Here is an 18,979-nt window from a genome sequence, read left to right on the forward strand (position 1 = left end):
TTTTTAATTTTTTTCATTTTGTTATTTTCTGAGTTTGACGATCTTTATTGGCCAATGGAGTTTTGCAGATGAGATACATTACAGAATTTCAGAGACAAATAAGTGGTTTAAACTTTTTTTGCGAAGTTTAGAAACTTTCTTTAATTTTAGCACTTTTCAATTTTTGAAGCGTTTGTCATATTTCTGTGGAGTTTATCTGCCTGTGGATAATTAATCTCTGTCAAGGCTTGTGAGTAAAATAATGAGTATATTGAATCCTATTATGTTTTCCCTTCAGGGTAAAAGTTTCAGAGTTCTAGCAATTGTAATTTTTTTCTCAACTTCTGAGATGGTTTTTTGGGCTGGGATTGTTCAATTGATCGCCTGGTCAGATACAATAGTTCTCATTTTTTCATTCAATTCTTTAGATTGTATTCCAGGACTTGTCCTGCTATGTTTTTCAATTCGTCGTCTCCATCGATGATTCTTGCTACCTGAGTTTTTGGAATTCACTTTTTCAGTTTCAGTGATTTCTACTGCTTTGCAAGTTAAAATTTGCGTGCGTGACGTCATTTTTTCTGCTTTTAGGTCAATTGCGTGACTTGCCTCACTCAAAAAATGACTTCTGAAGTCGCTTAATGAACTTTTAAATTTATGAACATTTACTAGTTAAAGGTCAATAGTGTGCATATAAGTAGTGTCAAACGTATATGCCCTAATTCTTGAGTATCAGATTCTTGAGTGTTGGGTTTCGAAGATTAATTTTGAAAATGCTTCATTAGGGCTTTTTCCTTATAGAGTTTCAAGTGTCTCTTAGAAATGACAGTCCGAGTCTAACCAAAAAGTTTAGTGGTCTATCAAAGGACTGGTGGTCAATCTGTCTATCTTATTTCTTTAGTTGTTTCAATTCATGGAAGGCCACAAGCGTCTATCGCGGCTATTTTCCGGCAAGCTGCCGGCTTTGTTATTTGGTAACTAAAATGGTATATATGTAAATTAGATTTACTTGACGTAATGAAATCTTTTTGGCAATTTTTTGGTCCTGCAAATGTGAATACTGAGGACCCATTTTTTGTCTTTCTTAAAAAATATCGCAAATGTTAATCTTTTGGCAAATATTCTTTTTGAAAGTTGGACAGCAAGCATGGCTTTATAGTTAGTTTGCATGCATCATGTGATTGCGTGAAATTAATTACCAGGATTATGACAAATGTTCTTGCAATATCACTTTTTGTTTCAGATAGCATGTTTGCGAGGAGTATTGAACAGCACAGCTCAGGGCTTACTTGTTTTGTCATCACTGTAGTGATTTCATTGTTAAAAGTACTTCTTTTCACCTGTTATAAATCGACAGACTTCGAAGTACATCGAAATTGGCTAGCCATTACATACACCTACTCGTTTGAGCCAAATAAGTGGTATTACAACAATGTATCTCAATGGACTCTTGATTATCCTCCGGCATTCGCATATTTTGAATGGATTCTAGCTCGATTCGCGTATTTTTTTGATCCTGGTTAGTTGAGTTCGTAATTTTGTTCGGTAAGGTTGTGAAAAAAAAAATTCTATGTATATGTTGTGACTGATGAAGTCACTGACATCTGGCATTAGTCGAAAAACTGCGTAGCGGCTCGAAAAATAAGCCTGAGTTTCGAAGTAATTTCAGGAGAGTCACGTAACCTTCCTTAAAACACGTTTTTCGAAAGTTTTAATATGCCTGCAGTTTTCAATCTTGCACTATATAGGAAAACACATTCTGTAATCTGGAACTGCAGAGATCTGTCAGTTTAATCTTGCTTGTCTGTGTTCAAAGCTGCCATCTGAACATCTCCGTACTTTACGAAATTTTTGGACTCTTCTCAAATTTCGAAAACGCAAATAGTCATGAAACAGACGACGATACTTTGGATGCATATTTGTTTTGGAAAAGCTCAGGATACAATGAACTGTGTATGCAAAATCCAAATAATACTGAGAAAATTCTCAAAATGTAATGGTTTCGGTAGAAAGAATACTCTTTATAGTGGATTCTAACTTCTTCATCCGATTTTTTCAAATGAATGGAAAATTTAATGGAATGAAAAATATAAATATACAGATCGACCTACTAAGATGTACTCAATTTCTAAATGGTTGCTGAGGAATGTACTATGATGGAAGTTGATGTACTTAAGATATGTTTTACCATTGATTCCGTCACATTTTAGGGATGCTGGTCATTGAAAACCTGGATTATGATACATGGAATACTACTGCCTTTCAGCGGGGCTCGGTTATAGTTTGCGACTTGCTTTATTCAGTGTCAGTTTATTTCTTGGCCCGAGAACTCTTTCATGACAACAGAAAACAAGTTGTTGCGTTTTTTAGCTTCCTGTTTGCTTTTCCTGGGCTTATAATTGTGGACAATATTCATTTTCAATATAATGGGTTCTTATTTGCATTCCAAGTTATATCTTATTACTTTATTGCAAAACAATGTTACATCAAATGCGCTTTGAGCTTTGCTATTCTCTTAAATTTGAAGCATATTTATTTGTACATTGCTCCTGTGTATTTTGTATTCTTACTCAAAGTATATTGTTTTCAACAAGGTAAGGGCCTCGACGAAATGCTCCATTTTAGCATCGGGAAATTTTTGAAAATTGGGATTTCTGTAGTCACAGTATTTGCTCTATGTTTTGCACCGTTCGTTTTTCACATTCCGCAAGTTCTCTCTCGTTTGTTCCCGTTCAAGCGAGGGCTCACGCACGCATATTGGGCGCCGAATGTTTGGGCATTTTACAATGCATTAGATGTATCTCTGGCCAAAATGACGAGAGTTAAAGAGAGAAGCGGATTCACTTCTGGCTTGGTCGACGATCACCGTCATCTCATTTTACCTCAAATAAGCCCATTAATGACTTTGATTTTGACTTCTGTCTCTATTTTGATCATAAGCGTGAAATGTTGGAGCGAACTTGTAGCAGCGAATTCAAAGTCCGGGTCCAAGAAAATAGTCGGCTGTTCTAGAAACTTGTTAGCTATGGTGTATTACACTACAATAGTCGCCTATTGCTCATTTTTGTTCGGATGGCATGTTCACGAGAAGGCGATTCTTTTAGTTCTGATTCCATTTTCTATTATAGTGCACACCTTAAATAGCCTCAAAACGCGTTTAGGTTCAAAACACGAATTGTTTCTTATGGAGTTCAATTTAGCATATTTGTTGTGTCTGGTTGCCGGAACGTACTCTCTGTTTCCATTGCTGGAAAATTACTTTGAAATTCCAATTAAATTCCTTTTACTCCTTGCGTACCTACAATTACTGGTGCCATTTCTGGAGATCCCGACGAAATGGAATGAAAGCACTATGGGTGCTCTTGTATATATGTATCTATTGACTTTTATACCATTGTTTGTTTATACTGATATTTATTGCAAGTTTGTTGGTAGCAAAGAATTTTTGCCCTTAATGTTGACGAGTTTGCTTTGTTCGGTGGGGGTTTTAGGCTCATTTGTTATTCTGCTGAAACTGTTTTGGTCTTATAATTTTGATCACCTGTTACTGATGATGCAGCCTAAATCTGATTGAAGATATTTGTCGTTGATCTGTTTTGGTAGCTGTTGCGTAGAGATTATAATAGCAGAAAGTGCTTCAAAGAAGCACAGAAATTGTTATTCTGCAATTTGTCAAAATTTGAGATCATTTTTGAGAAAAAATTTTCTGTTAGAAACAATTGAACGCTAGCGTCATTGGGCTGAATTATAGAGGTAAATAATTGTTTTCATTCTCTGATTTGAAAAATACAAGATCAGTAATGCGTGGTCGCACACAATTTTTCAACGTTCAGATGCTTAAAACTGTATAGAATTGAACATTGTTTAACCTAGATGCGCAACCTGTTATCATACAAAATCATGTCATGTTCCTGTCACGTTACCAGGTAGACTAGTGTCAAAAACTTAACAGTTAAAGTTGTTCATTTCTATTAAAAAAAACATTTGAGAATCCATTTTTTGCCAAATGTTTTTTCGTTTTCTGCAATTAAGGTTTAACCACTATCTGCTTGTGTGTGGAATTGAAGATTCTTTCATACGCGTTTAATTGCTCTCGAATGAAGTTGGAAGCAATAACTGTAAACGTATTGGTCTCTTTTCTACGCAAATTTTTGCTTGACCGATTTTACTTTTCGAGTGACTTTTGCTTTCTTGACTTTTTCGTTTTGCGTGATCTAAATTTATCGCTCATTCACAATTTTAAGCAGCTAAATCAAGTAGCCGCAATTCAATACTTAAAGTCAAATGAAAAATGCGCCGAAATTGGTGTCATTTTTAAAATTTTATTAGTGGTAATAGTGGTATAAAATAACTTCTAATGACGTCATTTGAAGCCCCCTTAGTGATTTTAGCTACCCCCCACCCGAGTGAAGCATAGATGCGGCAATAGATTAGAGCTCCCACTAGTCGTTCGAGAGCGATTCTTCTGACGTTAGTCGGTTATGTTTTATGTTAACGAAGGTGACAATTGAAGAAAAAAATTGAAGAAAAAAAATTTAGCCAAGGTGCAAAATTTAAGAATTTTTGGTAGGTTGCATTGATTTTTCCATGGATTTTTGAAAATCGAATTTCCGAATTTTCAATGTAATGCGACAAGTAATGATTTTTTTTCAGATTGAGCATGACTTAAGCAATAGTGAAATAAAAGTCAGCAATGTCGATGAATGAGGTACGAGGCGTGGACCTGATCACACAAGTGTTCAGTCCACGAATTGCAGTGCTGTCAACAAGCGCAGCCGAACAGCTGGCTCTGAAGAATAATCTCTCCTTTGTCCAACTGTTGAGGCCTTTTGCCCAGATGAGTAGAACTGATGCTGCACTCCGTGATCCATACAATAACACTGTCCATGAGGTGAAAATTCAAGTTCTACACTTCATCAATTTTATTTTGCCTTTGGCTCGTGTGAATTGATTTCATGTTTTTCAATCGAGAGCTATGGGGGTCACTTTTGCCGATAAAAAGAAATGTGAATTTTTAGCTGCCCAAGAAGTACTTGTCGCGACCAATCAAAAAGCGTCATAACTACATTAAACAAAGAAATTTCTAAAGCTCTAATGAAACAAGGCGGCTCGGTAATGTGCGATGGCACATAAGGTTCCGACCCCGCCCATCCACAATTTTGGCATAATTGTCTACCAAATGAGGAACAGATAGAAAAACCCAAAAAATATTTTTTGCGAATCCCAAAAAAGTCCAAGTCTTTTTCAAAAAATTCTGTATGAACGATAAGATAGCCTCCAAAGCAAATAACTCAGTGTAGTAAAAATTGATGCATTAGATTGCTGTAATATGTCAATATTAAGAAAGCGAGTCAAGGCGAACAGCAAAATCAAACAACAACAACAACAAACATTAATTACATCAAAAAATTTATGTCCCTCTTAAAAACTAAATTTAATAAAAAAGTCAACATACCGTCAGATAAACCGAAAACTAAACAAAAATAACTTATAAATCACCAGAAAACATATGCGACCAGTCCATAAAAAGGTTTGGTAACAATTATACAAAAAAGAACAAAAACAGTAAAGTAAAAAAATTAACTTATTTTTTTGAAACAGTTAACTACAAAGTAATAAATACCATTATGAATCAATTAATATCACCACTAATTTACGATTACCACTGTTTCTATAGAAGGGCATTAGGACCTGTCCTTATTCATTTTTTAAAGCGGCTAAAAAGAACAAAAAAACAAACAAAATTTCAATTGAAACTTGCCAGAAAACGCTGTCAAAACCGTCAAGCCATATTTTGGCCCTCAAAATATATTCGATTGCGCCTTCTTCAAACAGCTATAATGTATTACGTGGCCATTCATTAGTAAGACTAAGTAACAAGTAGACAAAAAAGCGAAGTGCTAAAGTAATACTTTGAATTTTTTTTTTGCTAAACAAAATTACATTCAATGTCATGAAAGGCATTAATTACAAAAAGAATTATTTAAATAGGGTCGTTTATTCATGAAAAAGAAGCTCTCGAGACCTGCAATTATCCAGAATATTTCTTGCATCTACAAAAAGAACGTCAAATATGACAAAAATCAAATTAATTTACTTTTTTTGTGAAAAACCGGTGTCGAAGCCAGTAAGGTCATAACAAATTCTTTAAAAAAAGATTTTGGGACACCAATCCCTTTTATTCCCATGACACCCATAATGTCATATTTGACCTGTAATTAACTAACGAGATTAGGTAACAAAAAGAAACATAAAAAGAACAAAATTGCGAAATGAAAAGTTTTTTTTTGTTAATTTTGGAAAACGATTGTTTTCAAAGTCATGAAAGCCATCATCTATCTACTAATATCAGAATATCGGTTCTGCTATTTTTCCATGAAAAGCCAATGAAAGCTACCACTATACAGGAAATTTCATACGACCGAAACGACAAAGTATGACAGTTAGACAAAATTTAAAAAATTCAATTGATTTCTTCAAGAAAGAGGCGTCGAGGCCGTTAAAACGATGATGTATATCTTTCATGATTTTAATATGTGCCTTATTCTGAACGCTAATAATGTGACATGAGAACTGTGATAATGTGATAATGTGACAAAATTAGAAAACGTGAAAAACTGGCAAATATCAAAACAAACAAAAATCTGAAATCTTGTAGTATCAAAGCCAGAAAACAATAACTTCAGGCTTAAAACTGCAACCGAGAATAAATGTTAAATCAGTAGAAAGAAGAAGCTTTCTTTCTTTGCTGAAACTAAGCTGGAAGTTGAACAATTTAAGAAAAAAAATAGAGGAAAAGTTAATTAAGCCATTATTTATTGAAAAGGCAATTATTTTTTTTTGAAAAAAAAAGAAACGACCATAAACTTTCAAGTAAAAAACTAAATGCATTAGCTTTGAGCTGCTTAGTAAGCAAATCGGTTGGACCTATCACTCCTTAGCTTTGATTTGATATGTTCTGTTCTTTATTATTAAAGAAAAGGTCTTTTTTTTAAAAAAAAAGACCGACTGATTACAACCCGATTTTTTTTGGATTGTAGCAGTCCAAGAATGGCTCAAAACTATCCCTGCTAATGCTTATTGTCCGTTAGGAAGAATTGTTTTTTCGAATGTTGTCGATATAGATAAATTGTTAGTTGAAAACTCAAAATAAATTCTGCATTTTTGATAATCAACTAGTAAAGTTAGCAAAAAGGGCAAAGTTTTAACTACAGAGCATTCTCAGCGGACTCTGAAGTAGAAATAGCCCCCCTCTGAGTCTACAAAGATTGTTTGAGTGTTGTTTGGGGATGTACTGTCGGCAAATTTAATCAAAGTGGACTAAAGTAAGTAGTATATATAAGTGGTATACTCATACTACGGGGGGGGGGGGGGACATTACATGTTTTAAGATAGGGAATAGTCATTAAGCGAAGATCCTTTTCGAATCCCATACTACGGGGGGGGACATTACATGTTTTAAGATAGGGAATAATCGTGTATGCAAGGATAGATGGGACATTTAAGAAAAGGATCTTCGCCCCGGTGGGATTCGAACCCGGATCTAGTGCATGGGAAGCCGATCTTGTACCGCTGGGCCAAAGGTGTATAAAATCTATGAGGTTATATTTGTATATATTCTGGACCCGTTATGTACGCTTATATTAAATTGGTTGTAGGTACATATGTAGTAAATTTGCGAGAGAGGTGGGTACATATGTAGTAAATATGTACTTTCCAGTAAACATGTATATATTCTGGCTTCGAACTACAGATGGAGGCATTTTGGAATTTCAAACTATGAAAAAATGTCCCCTAATATTTTATTAACTTCAAAGTGCTTTGCGCGCGATGAGCACATGTAAAGTAAACTAAACCAACCAATCACATTCGAGCTGCAATAGAAAGCCAATTAAAAAATAATAGACATTTTACCGTTTTACACATTTCAAAACACTAGCCTAGTCTTGATTTGAAAAATGACAAACCGAGTTGTAAGAGATGAAATTGATGGGGGTATTACAAACTTGGTTTTCGATGATGGAAACCGAGAGAGACCACCATGGCGGTGCTGTTCCAACACCGTAGTCCCTCGATCAGAGATCATATTCTTTGTTCAAGTGAGTATTATAGTGCTCATGATCAGTCTTTGTTTCGCCATGCTATTCTTGATATCAGAAAGTTGTGAGGAGAAGTCGATTTGGATTGCACTGCTTTCGAGTCTAGTTGGTTATATTTTGCCAAACCCCAAACTATGAATAAAGTTATCCTTACAAACGATAGAATCTTCATGGCAGTTGTAGGCCCGAGTGGTTCAGGGGAAACCGACCTAATTTTCAACATGCTGCAAAGTTCATCTTTTTACCCAAGATTTCCCAAAATTTATTACTTCTACAAAGAGTTCCAGGACATTTTTACAGCTATGCAATGTAAAATACCACAAATCGAGTTCATCAAATATTCTGGATTGGATATAACAAAGAAACTTTCGAATTGTCTTCTCGTTTATGATGACTCATGCGAGGAAATATTTAACGACAAAGAGTTCGTAAAAATTGCAACATCGGGAAGACACAGAAAACTCCACGTGATTTATGTCAAACATAACTTATTCCAACAGAGCAAGTGGTCACGAACGATTGATCTCAACACCACTCATATCGTTCTGTTTAAATCATTGCGTGACATTCAACAAATAGAATATCTCGGAAAACAGTTGAACTGCCTCCAATTACTCAAGGATGCATACAAATTAGCGACAGCTCAGCCATATGGACATTTAATTGTTGACCTTGATCCGAAAACAAGTCAAGGCTTACGGTTTTCTTCTCAACTTTTTGGTCCCGAACCGTCAGTTTTCTATATTCCTTCGGAGGAAGCCATTATTACACCAATTACGAATGAAAAAGAGACACTTGCTTATGCTGAAGCGCTGGTGCGTCAGCAGTAACCCGAAATCGAGCGGCAAGCGAATTTTCCTAGCCCAAGATATTGATTTCATTTGGTTTCTCTGCGATTGTGTTATGAACGTCCTCTCTGGTGTTGTCTCAATCAACAAAAAAGAACTGCAAAAATTCGAATCCCAACTGCGACAACTTTCAGAAAAACATTTTAACGCACTACAAAGAAGTAAGCTTTTCCAAACAACGAGAGGGCATTCTCTCATTCGACTAATTGCCAGACCTTGTCTAGAGTATCTGAAGAAAAATGCCAACTGAAGAATTTGTGCTTATTCCCCGCAACATGTTTACAACTGAACAACCTCAGGTTTCGCAAATATTGAAGGACCCAGTTGCACGAAACAAATCAAAACAACTATCGCTTCTGCAGAGAACATTGAAACGCGAGCAGCCAGAAGCAGTTATTCATCAGAACACAGAGCAACAGACTGATGACGTCATGGTTTCCGATGAGGAAGAAAAACGGCAAAATATTACAGATAGGTTTAAACAGAAAGAGTTTGATGAAATCAGTCAGAATGTGATTAATGACATAAATTTTCTCGAAAAGGACAAACTTGAAAAATCAAAAATAATTTTGAAGAAGATAAACCAATCGCGTAACATTTCTCTGGACGATGAAGGCGAAATTCTCATCGATGAGAGGAGCACTAACATTCCAGCTTCAACTTTCCTCTACGCATCACAACAAACATCATCAAAACTTTCGCATAACCATTATGAAGTGTTGAATTATTTGAACCTTGCACCACACCTCACTTGTAATACTTATGCAAAGAAGTTCGTAAAAGTTCAGAAAGAGCAAAAATTACGTCAGTTTCCAGATGGAGGAGCCAGTGAACAGAAACCTTCTGTCGAGAGAGCAGAAAAAACAGAGACTGCTAGCTTTGATGAGGAAGGCTTCGCAGACGCAGAGGAAGAAATCAAAACGCCAACAAGCTGGAAAACTCCATTCAGTGGAAATCAAAAAACTAAATAACGTCTACATAAAAGGAAAAGCAGCCTTTGGAAGTGTTACCAACATCAAAAAGGAAAGCGGTCTATCACAGAAAAAAATTGAGAAATTCCTTCAATCGAAAAACTCGTACACCAAATATCGTCAATTCCGGAAAAATTTTCCACGATTGAAGGTAGTTGCTTACAGAATAAACGAGATCTGGTCCATGGATGTAGCCTATATGGACAAAATAGCAAAGCACAATAATGGGGTTAAATATCTATTGGTTGCAGTTGACGTTTTATCACGTTATTTACGTGTTCAACCTATGAAAACGATGTATGCAAAAGACTGCGTTGAAGCCTTCAAAAAAATGATCAAGACGAAACAACCAGAGAAAGTGTGGACGGACAGAGGCACTGAAATCAAAGGCGAGTTCAAAACTTTCTGTGAAAACAAAAAGATTCATTTGTATACAACCGAAAACGAAACCAAATCGGCGTTTGCGGAAAGAAATATTCGATCACTTAAAAACATTTTATACAGATACTTGGAAGAAAAATGGACTTGGAACTATATAAAGGAGCTTCCCAATTTCGTAAATATCATTAACAGTCGTGTTAACCGCGTCACAAAGTTAGCCCCAAATAAAGTTTTCAAAAAACATGAACCATTTTTAATTTCGATTGCTTTGGACAACAATAAATATAAACCACGATTCGAAGAGGGGGACCTGGTACGAATAGCGAAACCAGACGATACCTTCAGAAAAGGTTATACTCAGAATTATGCAGACGAAGTTTTCACAGTACTACGATTGGCTACAACAAGTCCGCCTACCTACAATCTGATTGACGCAAACAACGTTAAAATCCTGGGGAAGTTTTACGAACCGGAATTAGTACAAGTTAACGTGTTAAACACTGAAGAGGAGCAATGATTTCTAACAGCAATGAGTTTACAATTGACTTGTTATCAAATGCATCAATGGACGTTTTCAATGAAAATACTATGGCAGCATTTCGGAACCAATTATCACAACCAATACACTTACAGGGAGAATGGCAAGTAGCATTGACTTCTCTATCTTTTCCATCAAACATCAATAACGTCAACTCTGGAGAAATAGTTGTTTACAAGAATTCAATGACCGATCCAAATGAGTCGAGTAATCGATCAGGACAACTCAGAAAAATTCGGACTGGTATTTACAACAGCTGGGAAGATCTAGTCTCGGAGATTGTTCGCATTGCAAGACTAAAACAGTTCGATCGTAAGTTCGACAAGATAACGCAAAAGCTTGTGTTAACATTTGGGGAAAATGAAGGATTGTCATTTCAAGACAATGAAATTCCCAGCATTCTTGGTTTCAAGGGGACCCCGGACCCTGCACACAATGGTTTTGTTCACATTGGTTACAAGACAAACTTGGAAAATGGGGCTCCGAACTCTCCTAACAGACATTTTGGTATTTTCCCCGTTGATATAACATGTGGCTCACAGCTTATTTTTGTCTACATCGACATTATTGAATATCAACACGTGGGTGACTCGCGGGTACCCATTCTCAAAATCATTGAATCGGAGAGACGTTTGAGAAACGGCAGCCTCAACACAGTAGCACCTGTTCACCATAAAACTTTCACAAACTTGGATTACAAGCGTTTACTTTCAAACAATATCCAGAGCATCAAAGTTGAGCTGAGAAGTGAGACTGGGAAACTAATACCTTTCACTGGAATCGGTAAAGTTGTCGTCAGTCTTAAATTTCAGAGAACGAGCTAACTGATGGAAGCCTACTATAATGATCAAGCATCCAATTCGATACCTCACTTCTCAGGACATTACAGACAAAGAGGAAGCGGTTTTGGAGCATTGGCTGCTGGCATTGGACGCGTGGCCTTACCTTTGGCAAGACGATTTATTTGGCCTGCAGCAAAGCGAATTGGCAGAGAGCTCCTTGTGCAAGGAGCGCCCGAGATAGCTGAATTTGCAACAAAGAAGACAGCAAAGCAGGCATTAAAAAGTACAGTAGCAAAAACAGTAAAAAAACAATTAGGAGGATCACTTCACATCGGTCGGCGCGTCATTAGACGAAAGAAGTCCCGTGGAAGCAAAGCTTACAAAAACAAACCTTCTCCAATTAAACGCGCCATTTCATCAAAAACCAAGCTGCAAAGAAGTCGATCAGATTTCTTCTCAAAAGTCAAAAATGCGCGCTAACATTGTTATCCCATCTGAGGCAACACATAGTTCATTGGACTTGTTTGAGAAACCCCCTCTGCTCGTTACGTTTGACCAAGCTTTCGAGCAGAAAACTGGCCCCCTTTATTCTCCTACCGGATCTTCACTGGAATTTGAAATTGTTGGAGACCGAAACAATTTCATCGACTTACAGAAAATTTATCTTGAGGTAAAGTGCTGTATTGTGCAAAGCAATGGAAACAATTTACGTTATACTACTGGAGATGCCAATGCAAGCGACAGACCTTTCTTCGTAAATAATATCTTACACTCTTTATTCGCTGATTGTACAGTGTCAGCTAATGGTAACAAAATTTCATCAGCTAATGGACACTACGCGCACAAATGTTTCATCGAAACTGAATTTTCTCATGGCTCAGACGCAAAAAGTACATGGTTGAAATGTCAAGGATACGAGTACGAATCTGATCCCAACACAATTCCAAACGCTTCTATTGCCCAACGGGAACTACTTGTTCGAAGATCCATCCAACTTACACTATACGGTAAAGTTGCTGTAGACTTTTTCTCATGTGAGAAGCACCTAATAAGTGGTGTCACAATGCGAATCTTTCCGAAGATCACAAGATGACTTTGTTATAATGAGTGAAGACGGTGCAAAGCATTATAAAGTGAAAATCGATGAATGAAGCTAATTTGTTCGTTCGCAAAATGACAGTATCGGATAATGTGGTGGGAGCAATTGAAAAAACCCTTCTGAAAACCCCAGCCATGTATCGATACAACGAAGTTATTTCGAAAGCCTTTCTCGCAACAGCTGGACAACAAAGCTGGAAACAAGAAGATATTTTCACAAAGGAACCCATTCGAAGACTTATTATTGCAATGTCTGCAAGTGCCGCTTTCATTGGAACCAACACTGAAAATCCATTTTCATTTCGAAAGTTTGGTCTAAATGAGATAACTGTTTACCGCAATGGATTTGCAACTGCTGGTACGCCAATGTCGACCAGAGACGACAAAAGGCTATACTTCAATTCAATGGGAGCCTTGGCTTTCATTGAAAATGGTCACGGTATATCATTGGCTGATTTCCCGCGCCATTATATAATGGTGTTTGATCTTACGAGTACACAAGAAGCCACGCATGATTTCATTCACCCCGATTTAACAAACTCATCATTATCAGTCGAACTTAAGTTCGGTGCAGCATTAGCAAACAACATTGAAATATTATTCTTGGGAGAAAAATGTTCAACAGTATACATCGATTCTGCAAGAAACGTTTCCAAAAACTCTGCCTATGAGCTAATGGATGAGGATCAGATATTCAAGTTGATACAGCAATGCAAACACTTGAAACATAATTTCAACGGTGTCTATGCCGCAGACAACTTTCCCCTGAAAATGTCGCCAAATTCTTTTACTATTGTCAACGCTTCACCTGCTGCATCAATTGGTACACATTGGCTTGTGTTAGCCAAAAGATATGCATCTCCAATTATCTACTTTGCAGACCCTTTGGCTTTACCAATTTATTCGTATAAGCATATTTGCGATCACGTAAAGGGTATCAGTGCGGACACTATATATGTGGATCTTATGGAAGATAGACGAGAAACCGGAAAACCCTTGCAATGCGCGAACTCGCAACTGTGTGGATTTTTTTGCATATATATTGCTCACTATCTTATGACTGATTACTTTCCCTATATTCCTGATGTAAATGAGATGCAGCTGCTGTCATTTGTTAAACATATGAATTAAAATTTCTCCAAAAAACTTCTGAAAGTTCATTAGATGTATGATTCCGAGAATCCAAAAAACTACAAAGCCAAAAAGTTGAAATAGCGGTTCAATGTTAATTTCTAATAAACATTCTTTAATCTCTGAGAAAGGTAAATAAACTATGTCTGAAATCTCCAAATTTTACAGACGGAACGCCCCCAGATATGTTGATTTTATAGTCTTCAGATAAATATAAGCCTAAGCAGCTCTAGATAGTTGAATTTTTTCAGAGGACAGCCGCCAAGCGAGACCTTACACAATGTCAATAATCCCCCCGAGGACATAAAAATTTTGTTGACGCGTATTGTGATTAAAGCTTGCTTAAAACAAATAAATAAAGTTTGCTTTTAGCTGATTGGCTAAAGATAACCGGATTACTTTGATTACAGGAAGCAATCTTTCACTCATTGCTTTTTGCCTTTCTTTCTACTGATCAGTTGACTAAAATCTTTCTTCTTACTTTTAAACTCCAATTTTACTGCTTTCAATCCTGTTCTCTTCACATCTGAGGGTTTTTAGCGCTATAAGCTGAAGTTTTGTTCAACAAAAATGAACCCAATAGTTTGCGAGATTTGTCGAACAAAACTTTCTGATAAAAGAAGCCTCCGACGACACAGAAAAACAATTCATAAAATTTACGCCCCCCGCAACTCGTTCGAATGTCATGACTGTGGCTATGAGACCCATAGCTTATATGAAATGAGAGGCCATGTGACGGTTCAACACGGACAGACCAATCCTCGATACTGTCTTTACTGTAACAAAATTTTCAGCAGAGACCTTGACTACATGGAACATATGAACAACGTCCACGGTTTGCCAACATGGAATGTTGACGCAGACACGATCTCTGAAAACGGACTACTACCAGTTGAAAAAGCTTTCGGAAACAGCATGAGGGAGTACGAAGTGAAAGTGGGTGTCCGCGAGATTGACCTGTTACACGCCATGCTGGTTAAAAGTGAAGAGATCAAGAACATTGTCAGAATAAGTGTGCAGCAGAGTCCTCAGAAACTCCAATTTGGAGCTGTGATACAGCTAAGAAAACCAGTTGAAGACTCAGAAGACTTGTCTGAGGAATCACACAAGATAAAAATTCATGTACAGCCAAAAATGGAACGAGTTGACTTCGGAGGCATTGCAGACGAAAGTTTTCACCAAATGGTTGAACAGATGCTCTTGTCACTTAACAGCTTTGCATCTCATGGTAGCGGTTGGACTTTGGATCAGATAATAAAAATTGAAATTCGCACAGTGAAATCGAAGCCAATCGAGGGCTCATCTTACTTAGCGTTACCACATAAGCTCTCGCAAACGTCAGCTCTTCTTAACATCAGAAACAGGGAAGATGAAAACTGCTTTTTATATTGCTTCACAGCGGCATATCATTTGAAGTATGGGCCACGACTTGTGCCAAAAGGAACCTCAAGTCGACAAATTACTAGCCCTCATACATATGGGCCCGAAAACAAAATAGCCAAGCAGCCAATTGGACAGTATAACATGCCCATGGGATTTCACCAGATGAGTCGATTTGAGGAGCTGAACAATGTGCGTGTAAACGTGTTTCGGTAAGTTATGCTTCACTATATTTGAAATAATAGCATCGTATAAAAGTTTTCATTGGTTATATATATCCCCCCTCTCACACTCCTCTTTTGATTGGAAACTAAAACACGCGTTCAACTTCAGGTACTCAGACGAAAAACTGATCCCCTTCCGTGTCTCAAAAAAACTCGATTGTGAATTCAATCTCGATTTACTTCTTCTAAGCGATGGAACCATGCATCACTACGTCCTGATCAGAAACTTGAAGAGCTTAGTTCACAAAGTGAGGAAAAGAGTTCAACGCATTGATAATCATCTGTGCAGGAACTGTTTTCATGTCTGTAGTTCAAAAGCAAGATACGAAAAACACATATCTTGTTGTCAAGAGAAGAAGCCAGCTATTGTGCGAATGCCAGCTGAGAACAAAAACTCCTTCACCTTTAGAAAACTACAAGCTCGCTGGTTTGCTCCAGTGGTTGGCTTTTTTGATCTCGAGTCAATCATTGAGCCGATCATGACTTGTAGAAACGACCCACAGTTCTCCGATACAAGAGCTATTGAAATGCACAAACCATGCAGCTATGCCTTGCTGTTCATTGCACAAGGTCAAGAAGAACCATTTCATTTTGAAGGTGAACGAGGACCTGGAGTAATGCAGAAGTTCGTGAAATCACTCGAGAAGATGGCAAAGACGATATATGTCGTAAAGCAACAAAACAGATACTTTGATGGCATACAGACAATCGCAAGAACTAACGTTGAGAACTGTTGGATTTGTGAGTCTCCATTAGATCAATCAATCGAAAACCCAACAGTGCTAGATCATTGTCACTTCACGGGCGAGTTTCTTGGCTGGGTTCATAATGAATGTAACATCAACCGCAAACTTTTGAACTTCACGCCAGTATTTGCGCATAATCTTTCAAACTATGATCTCCACCACGTAATACTAGCACTTCAAGCAAGCAACATGCGAAACCGGATTACAATAGTCCCAACCACAGATGAAAAATATATAGCACTCGAAATTGGAGTTTTCATAAAAATGCGGTTAGACAAAAACAAAAAGGAACGACCAGTATACGAAAACATAAGACTGCTGGACTCTTTTTGGTTCATGCCTTCATCTCTTGACTCATTGACTAAAAATCTGCCAGCCGAAGCTTTCAAGTTGTTGGTGCAGCACTTCAGTGAATGGCCAGAAAGAGCTGTCGACAAGTTGAAGCAAAAAGGCTTCTTCCCTTACAACTACATTGACAACTTCGACAAACTGGAGGAGTCCGAGCTGCCTCCGCGTTCTCTGTGGACCAACAGTTTACATCAGTTTGAAGTTAACGTAACACAGGAAGAATACGAGCACGCAGTAGAAGTATTTAAACTTTTTGAATGTAGTACTGTCTGTGAATACTACATTTATCTGCAAACAGATGTTTTCCTGTTAGCAGAGTACTGCTTTCGAAAGGTTTGTTACGAAACATATGGTTTGGACTGCTGCCAGTACTATACTGCATCGAATCTATCAGGTGACGCAATGCTGAAAACTTGCAAAGCCCCCATAGAGTTGCTAACCCAGCGCGAGCACCTAGACATGGTAGAAAATCTGATCCGCGGAGGGATCAGTTCCGTTTACAGTAAAAGATTGGCAGTAGCCAACAATAAATATCTTGAAAATTTTGATGCAGAGAATCCGTCAACCTTCATTATAATGATCGACGCAAACAATCTTTATGGTGGAGTGATGGAGAAGTTTTGCTTACCACTTAACGATTTTGACTATTTCGATCAGGTATGGGATTCAGAAATTGAACCTGAACTAATCAACAAAATTCTAGAGACTGCAGATGACAGTGATGTTGGCTACATCGTAGAAGTAGACCTGGACTATCCCGAAGATCTTCACAATCTACACTCTGACTTCCCATTAGCACCAACAAAGGACAAAATTGATGCATACTGGCTGAGTGAATACCAACAGGAACTCCTTGAGCAGATGCAAGTGAAAGCGCCTCCTTCGAATAAAAAACTTATTCAAACTCTATTCCCAAAAACGAAATATACTCTGCATTATCAGACACTCAAGTTGTACGTTGAGCTAGGGCTAAAAGTAACCAAAGTTCATCAAGCACTTGCATTCAAACAGTCCAAATGGCTGGCGCCATACGTTCAGCTGAACACTCAAAAGCGCAGGGAAGCTCAGAACAAATTTGAAGAGAGTTTCTATAAGCTCATGGTTAACAGCGCTTTTGGGAAAACATGTGAAGGCAAACGCAACCGGATTAAAGTCAAGATGGTACGTGATGAACAAGAAGCCTTAAAATGGACTAGTAGACCTGAGCTGAAAACTTTTCAAATCCTTGCTGATGATCTGGCTACAGTAAGTCTCAACCAGACCGAAATTTTATGGGACAAACCTACAATTGTTGGAGCGTGTATCCTAGACCTCTCAAAAAAATTTATGTATGAGTTCCACTACAAAACCATGAATCAGAACTTCGACTGCAAACTGCTTTATTCTGACACTGACAGCTTTGTTTATGAGGTGCAAACAGAGGACTTTTTTGCAGATATAGAATCAAAACAATTGACACAGCTCTTTGACTTCTCCAACTTTCCAAGGAACTATCCACAATACGATGGAAGCAATGCAAAAGTAACGCTCAAGTTCAAGGATGAAATGGCTGGCCGCACAGTTTCTGAATTTGTAGGTCTCAAGCCCAAGCTCTACTCGATCAAACTTTCCGAAGGTAAATATTTCTTTATATACTCACCAGTTTTTCTTTTGGATATATTACGAAGAGAAGACGTGAGAAGACGTAATCGATGGTTCAAACTTTTTCTAAAGTCAGTTTCCCTTGTCTAGTGGCTACAGGTGAAATCAGGTGTTCAATCTATGTTAAAAACTTTCACAGGTGATACGAAGCAGTCAGCTAAAGGGGTCACCAGAGACGCGCGGCAGAGAATGACTCATGAATTGTACAAGCAGGTTCTCTTGGGTGGAGAAACAGTACGGCTGCTAACTACAAGAATTGCATCAAGCAAACACCAGTTGATGACAGTTGTCACCAATAAAAAATCGTTGTCTGGATACGACGACAAGCGTTATATTTGCCCGGACAAATTAACAACGCTGCCATTCGGACATAAGCAATTGCTAGATGAAATGTTTGCCCGACAGATTACTTGCAATCCAGAGTGGGGTTCAAGCGATGAGAGTGACAACGAAGTCCTGGCAGAGTCTTCCATGGAACAGAGCCCACCGCCTACTCAGTACACTCCACAAACAGAGCTGCAGGAGTTCTGGTCTCCGCCTGACCCAGGTCTCAACCAACGATCATTCAGCGATGATGAACTTGAAGAGGACCTGATTGACTTTGAACTGTTGAGCGAGCAAGACGATTTCGACCACGACAGGTGCTTATTTATCGACGATGAAGCTGAAGAATCAGATCGAAGGGAAAGTTTTCTCGACATTTGCTCTACTTCAGAAGTGTTTTCCCTCGAAAACCCTCCTGATGCGCCAAGAAAAAAACAAAAGTGCAGGTCAGACTCAAATCTAGATGAGAACAGCGTCCTTAATAATACACCA

General features: G+C 37.8%; 2 protein-coding genes across 2 annotated transcripts in view; both read left to right on the forward strand.

Moving 5' to 3' along the window:
• The first annotated feature begins 1,167 nt into the window (after positions 1-1,167).
• On the forward strand, positions 1,168-3,566 carry LOC142340758 (uncharacterized). Its single transcript, XM_075391463.1, has 2 exons — positions 1,168-1,495; positions 2,187-3,566. The coding sequence occupies exons 1-2, from the start codon at positions 1,183-1,185 to the stop codon at positions 3,548-3,550; spliced, it is 1,677 nt and encodes a 558-aa protein (XP_075247578.1). The 5' UTR covers positions 1,168-1,182; the 3' UTR covers positions 3,551-3,566.
• A 1,067-nt stretch (positions 3,567-4,633) lies between these two features.
• Positions 4,634-18,979, forward strand: part of LOC142341479 (trafficking protein particle complex subunit 8-like) — a 33,059-nt gene continuing 18,713 nt past the window's right edge. Inside the window, exon 1 of the mRNA XM_075392441.1 lies at positions 4,634-4,867. Within this exon, the coding sequence (XP_075248556.1) occupies positions 4,670-4,867 (198 nt within the window). The 5' untranslated portion in view covers positions 4,634-4,669. The remainder of the gene's footprint in view (positions 4,868-18,979) is intronic.

Source organism: Convolutriloba macropyga, chromosome 6 (genome assembly GCF_964194025.1).
Source record: "Convolutriloba macropyga chromosome 6, txConMacr16.3, whole genome shotgun sequence".
In the NCBI taxonomy this organism is placed as follows: Eukaryota; Metazoa; Xenacoelomorpha; order Acoela; family Convolutidae; genus Convolutriloba; species Convolutriloba macropyga.

Excerpts from the sequence above, each read along its gene's own strand:
- LOC142340758 (XM_075391463.1), top strand. The coding sequence starts at position 1,183 with ATGACAAATGTTCTTGCAATATCACTTTTTGTTTCAGATAGCATGTTT. Across the intron at positions 1,496-2,186 it reads CGCGTATTTTTTTGATCCTG|GGATGCTGGTCATTGAAAAC; the intron begins GTTAGTTGAGTT and ends GTCACATTTTAG.